Source organism: Podarcis gaigeae, assembly GCF_964106915.1.
Source record: "Podarcis gaigeae genome assembly, chromosome: 5".
Classification (NCBI taxonomy): Eukaryota; Metazoa; Chordata; class Lepidosauria; order Squamata; family Lacertidae; genus Podarcis; species Podarcis gaigeae.
Genome location: NC_139681.1, coordinates 66,918,600 through 66,925,062, shown reverse-complemented (window position 1 = coordinate 66,925,062; position 6,463 = coordinate 66,918,600). Strand labels below are relative to the sequence as shown.

General features: G+C 43.1%; 1 protein-coding gene across 1 annotated transcript; it reads right to left on the bottom strand.

The window, feature by feature from the left end:
• Positions 1 to 699: 699 nt before the first annotated feature.
• Positions 700 to 4,641, bottom strand: COPS9 (COP9 signalosome subunit 9). The gene is made up of 3 exons (XM_083742201.1): positions 4,488 to 4,641; positions 2,558 to 2,630; positions 700 to 951 (listed from the first exon to the last, which is right to left on the bottom strand). The coding sequence occupies exons 1-3, from the start codon at positions 4,590 to 4,592 to the stop codon at positions 914 to 916; spliced, it is 216 nt and encodes a 71-aa protein (XP_083598327.1). The 5' UTR covers positions 4,593 to 4,641; the 3' UTR covers positions 700 to 913.
• Between the last annotated feature and the right edge of the window lie 1,822 nt (positions 4,642 to 6,463).

The window sequence follows — 6,463 nt, the reverse complement described above, 5'->3', positions numbered from 1 at the left end:
TTTTTATTCTTCCCCCGGAGACCTCATTTTCAGATTCACTACTGCTTTTCTGATTTTGGTAATAATACTTCATTCCACTTTGCTGAGAGCTCAGATTAATATACACAAAGAAAACCAAGCACCATTGTACTGGAGCCTGTGTTTTGATGTGCTGCATGTGGCTTTAGAATGTGTCAAAGAAAATAGCCAACTTCCCCACAGACTGAGGAAGCAACGCGAGCACAATTGAGATATTCATCTAAAAATTCTGCTCTATTTTGGAGGAAATATTCTGAATGCACCATAAAGACTCTTCAGTATTTATGGAAAAGTCTTGTCATAAACTACCAGTAGTTAGAATAAGTTACAAAATAAAGAACCATACAATGGCAAGAAGCCAAATGAGCTCTAATACAAGATTTACTCATATTCTACAGGAATATTTTCATTGGCCAAATATGCTGGGCTCCCTAGCTAAACTGGGAGTGAGGAAAGCACACACTTGGAAGTATAGTCCCAATGATCTTTCAACATGCCACTCACAAGTAAATGGATTTAGGATCGAGGTGTTAAAACCTCCCACTCGCTTCTAATTTTATTGTTGGGTATTTTACTAAAAATGCTACATCCTCTGCATACAACATTCCAAATAACATTAAGAAAAAGCCATATTTCCAAGGGCAACAACCAGTAGTCAACTGCATAATCAGACATGAGAGGTTTTGTTCAGATTTTATTGAAGCAAGCCTGCACAACTGCACATCTAAACATTATAAGAGGAAAATAGCTCCACAATTCTCTTCAACCACCTTTGGCCATTTCAAAGTGCTCTTTCATGGCTTGGAGACAATATTCACATTTTCCTATCTTTTGTTAGGAATATAGTCTGCTTCTACAAGAAACTTAGGTATTTAGCACAGCAGGAAGTTGAATTTCACTGGATATCGTCATCATCAAACATATCTTCAAAATCTAACAAAAACAAGGCAGTGAATTAACATCATGCATATTAATTATTCTGATTTTTTAAAACAATTCTGAAGAGCTAAGCAACAATGCAAATTTCCCAGTAAAGTGAGAGACCTGAATCCAATTATCAAACTGTACAATAGATTCAACTGAAACCAGGAAGGAGGTTATTTATGGGAAAGTCTCCCTGCATGAGCGTGATTCTCTGGATACAACCCAGTGAGTTATGTTGTAAGCCCTGATATATGGCCAGTTTCTTAAAATGGCTTTCTCCATCCCACCCTGTTTTAGATATTCAGGTTCTCACAAGTATGAACTCATACCACTCTCTCAGCCACAGTCACTTCTGGTTTCCTTACCATAGTTATTTTGCCCTCTCTGTAGCTATTATTTGTGCAAACACATATCTCTTCCATTCCTTAACTGCCTTTGCAGGTGATGCACTTTGAAGCAGGCAAAGGAAACACCAAAACTCAGTGCAACAGTACAGAAAACCTCCCCTATGCCCCCTGCAATTATGGAAAGCCAAAGGAAGGAAGCTGTGTGCTGCTTGTCCCCAGAAAGTTTGTCGCCAGATTTGTGGAAGCTTGCCCCGCATGTTCATTATAAGGGCTACTGAAAGTCACCAAAAACAATATACTAAAATGGTTACCATATGGAACCCACCAAGTCACATTTACTAAGTACCCCTGGGTTGTATTCAACTAAGTGTTATTTATTTATATCCCACCTTTTTCTCTAAGGAGCTCAAGGTGACGTTCATGGTTCTACCCCTCCTAATTTAACGCCCCAAATAACTCTGTGAGGTAGTTTAGGATGAGAAGCAGTGACTGGCCCAGAGTCACCCAGTGAGCTTCATGGCCGAGTGAGGATTTGAAGCCTGGTCTCCCAGGTCCTAGTCCGACACTCTGAGTTGGCCCAATGAAATGAATGGACCTAAGTTAATCATGCCCATTCATTTCAATAGGCTTACTCTTGAGTATGACCAACATTGGATACAATGGAGTGGATATTCACCACATGGACCCCAAATTACAGTCTCATCACACTAGCTCTGGGCATTTCTGGAATAAACAGCTATAAATAAATGCAATTTGACGGATCAGCATACATTCTCCACGTGTTACTATCACCATGCAGAAGCATTTCCCAGTAGTTTCTATATATCTGGCAACTCATTTAATAATAAAACTCCCCCCCTCAAGAAAACCCCAAGACACACAATTGCCCTGGCACATGTATTTTGAGTTCAACAGATAATTTTTTTAAAAGTCTCCACCTATGGCTTAACCCTCCCCTCCTGCTATGGAAACTTTGTTCCTCAGACAGGTTTTAGGCTTTAATTAAGGGAAGAAGACCCTATGATCCTCCAGATACTGCTGACCTCCCACTTCTACCATCCCTGGCCATTAACCATGCTGGCTGGAGATGATGGGAGTTGGGAGTTAGGAGTCCAACAATTCTGGAGGACCACAGGCCATACATACTTTAACTTCTAAATGGAAGCTTTTTTTAAAGTACTGGTTAGAAAATCAATTTACAATCTGCTGGACAGTGGCTAAAATAAACATGATGGGTTTAATAATTTAAAGATGTAACTAATACTTACTATTAAAGAAGTCTGCATGTACTGCCTTTTCATTGGCAGCTAAATCCATCAACAAACCTGTACTTCCACCAGCCTGAGAAAGAATAGTATTTAATCAACTATAGCAGCAATATACAGAGAATCATTATTGCACTGTTCCATATACCCTTTCATCTTGGATCTCAAACTTCCAAATCTGACTGCCTATGATTTTCTACCTATGCCACTATACACTTTCATCTCCTGCAGCCCTTACGGCAGTATAGTAGTTTAATCAAGCTTGACCCTCATTTTGTCCCTTTCAAGTGAAAGAATGCAAATAATCTTTTCATGCCCTAGGCTCCTTTGGCTAAAGGTGCGGGGTAAATAATAGCAATAATGGGAAAGCACCTGCCCAGAAATAATAATGGAAAATGAATTGCACAGAAATCCATCAGTGTGCCAGGAGATGCCCTGCTGGGGAGATCTGCAGAACAGCAATGGAATAGAAGCAGTAGCAAATGGACCTTAGATTATGCCAGATCCAAAATTTTCAAAGCTGACCCAATAAATAGCTGACTGGGAAAAGCTACTTGCCTGGCTGATGCCATTTTGGTACCAGGCAAAGATCTTTTTTTATTTCCCCCATCTTTTAACTGTTATTTCTTTTGTTTCTGCTATGTGTTTATGTATTTTAAATATTTATAAATCACTCTTCCTCAAAAGGAGCTCAGGGCTATGTACAACACACCCAAGTCATGATAGGTAACAGCAACAATCAGAGGAAAGGAGGGCACACCATACATGGGCAGGAAAAAACATTATGGAAGAAATAATTGTCACACCCAGGAAAGAATAATGATAACAGAATTCCTCACTTGAAGATTTACTAATTACTTAATGTAACAACACAAATAGAAATCATCAAGGATGCAGCTGTTCTATAAGGGTTTATAAATTTAACTGGAATGTAACTGAAATTAATAAGATTTTGGAATGCAGAAAAAAACATTGTTATAATGGGGCTATTATTGGAATAATGGACAACTAATAACAACTTATTTGTTTTTTTAAAGAGTAAAAGCATAATGCGAGGAAGTCTCATTATTAAAACTCTGATCCAAACACTGCTGCTGATGATTAAACATCAAACTAAAAAATGCCTTCCAACTGTTTCTGAAGAACAATGCAGGTGACAGATGTTCATACACTGCCTTTATATGTTTAATTGCCATTCTGTTTTACTGCATGGCTTTTTAGTTTGTAACTTTTCCATAAGGCATCCTGACAGCAAATACTACTGGAAATAGAGAGGATGCAATGCTCACTTCTTGACAATGCATCCATACTTTCATTTTCTCCTCCTCATAAGACTCACAGACAACTGGATCAAGTTGCTAGGGGGGAAATTAGCAACAAAAGGCTGAAGTTATTTTTGCCTCCCAGAGATATTCCTCTCTGTATTTTTCAAAACCTCAGTATTATACAGCAAGCTCGAGCGTGCCTGTGGAAGCATGGGAGATGGGGAGCAGAACACGGGTGGGGGTGGGGGACTGAAGGTTGGCCCCCAAAAAATCCTATCTCACCTTCACACATATTATCAGCGCATTTTTATGTCTGTTATATTCTATCGGTATTTAATTGTGGGGTTCCCCCCCCCCACGCTTTTATTCTGTTCATATTTTTGATCTGTAAGCCGCCTCGAGTCCCTGTCCGGGGGGGGGGGGGGAGGCGTGGCACAAAAAATTAAAAACAAACGAACACCCACCTTCCGGCCAGCCTTAGAAACGTAAGAGGTGCCTCGCTGGATCAGGCCAAAGGCCCACCTAGAAGACCCTTGAGAGGCGCCCCCTCCCTTTACACCCGAGGAGGGGAAAGAACCAGAGAAAGAGCCCAGGCTGCGCGGGGGTTTTAAGCAAGCGGCAGCCCCGCGCGAGACCCCGCCTTTTGCACCCGGGGCTCAACCGCTCACCTCGTCGAGGTCCACGTAAGGCCCCGCGCCCTCAGGGAACATCTCGTCCACCGCCGGCTTCATGTCTACGACCCTCTGTAAAGCTTTCCGGCTACCCTCCAACATCCGGGCGGAGCTTGAAGCAGCTTCCGGTCTCTCTAGGCGCGCAGGGGAGCGCCGTCTCTATGGCGTTCTGCGCCGGGCTCCTTTGGAAGGGGGCTGGCGCTCCTCTCCGCGGGCAGCGGCGGCGGCTGCGGCGGCGTTTCTTGCTCCCTCGGCGCGGCGCGGCGCGGCGGGAGGAGATCCAGGCACCGCTTGGGAAGAAAGGGGAGCGACAGCAACGCCGCTCTCCCCATCTCAGCTCTCAATTTATCCGGAGGGATAACTTTTACAAATTGGGCTGCTGTTAAAGCTTACCTGGGAATACGTCCCATTGGACTCAGCGGGGCTTGAATCAGAGAATTGAAATCAATAAGATTTTGGAAGGCAGAAATAAATAAAATCATCAAACCTTCAATTCTAGAACGCGGGGGGGGGGGCGGGGCGGGGACGGACCTAAATTATATAATTTGGTATTTGAATTATTGGTATTAGTGCTTTTTTTCTTTAAAAAAAATGTTTAGGAGTACAGCTATACCTCGGGTTACAGATGCTGCAGGTTGTGTTTTTTCGGCTTACGGACGCCCGAAAACCAGAAGTACCGGAACGGGTTACTTCTGGGTTTTGGCGGTTGGTCGTGCATGCGCAGAAGTGCACAGACGCGGCGCTGCAGTTTGCGAACGTGCATCCCGCATGGATCACGTTCGCAACCAGAGCATCCACTGTACTTTCATTTTCCTACTCATATTGAAATACTGCCCCTCAATGAGGCCAAACTTAGATTCACAAAATGTTTAGGGGTATGCGTACCCCCAGATAAAAAGCACTGATATTAGTAATTGTATTATGAATTGGTATTGTTATAATGAGGCTATTATTGGGATGTAATTGAAAACTAATAAAAATTGTTATAAAAAAGAATCATAGAATTGGAAGGGACCACGAGGGTCATCCATTCTGACCCCCAGCGATACAGGACTCTTTGTCCCCACCCCTAAAGTTGGGCTCCAACTCACAACCCTGAGATTAATAAGAGGCCCATTGTCCTCCAACTGAGCTATCCAGCGGGTTTTAGAATTTTACTGTTGAAAAGCTTTAAAAAGATTCAAAGGAGGTAGACAACGGCGTGAAAAAATGCCAGTGTGGTTGCTTTAAAAAATAAAAATAAATCACTCAGCCCACCTTGTGGGGAACAGAGTGGCAGGGAGTTGGGGGGGATTGTCCAGGATGGCATGGGGTCCCCAGATGCCACTTTGTCCAGGGCACCTCAGACCTGGAAGCATCACTGCCTACTGCTATTCCTCAGAAGCTGCTTTATACCCGGAAACTACAACTAATCCAGAATGCGGCAGCTAGACTGGTGACTGGGGGCGGCCGCCGAGACCACATAACACCGGTCTTGAAAGACCTACATTGGCTCCCAATACGTTTCCGAGCACAATTCAAAGTGTTGGTGTTGACCTTTAAAGCCCTAAATGGCCTTGGTCCAGTATACATGAAGGAGCATCTCCACCCCAATCATTCTGCCCGGACGCTGAGGTCCAGCGCCGAGGGCCTTCTGGCGGTTCCCTCATTGCGAGAAGCAAAGCTACAGGGAACCAGGCAGAGGGCCTTCTCGGTAGTGGTGCCCTCCCTGTGGAACGCCCTCCCATCAGATGTCAAAGCGATAAACAACTACCTGACATTCAGAAGACATCTTAAGGCAGCCCTGTTCAGGGAAGTTTTTAACAAGTGCTATTTTACTGTATTTTTGGTTTCTATGGAAGCCGCCCAGAATGGCTGGGGAGGCCCAGCCAGATGGGCAGGGTATAAATAATAAATTATTATTATTATTATTATTATTATTATTATTATTATTATTATTATTATAATACTGAAATCAGACCATTGGTTCATCT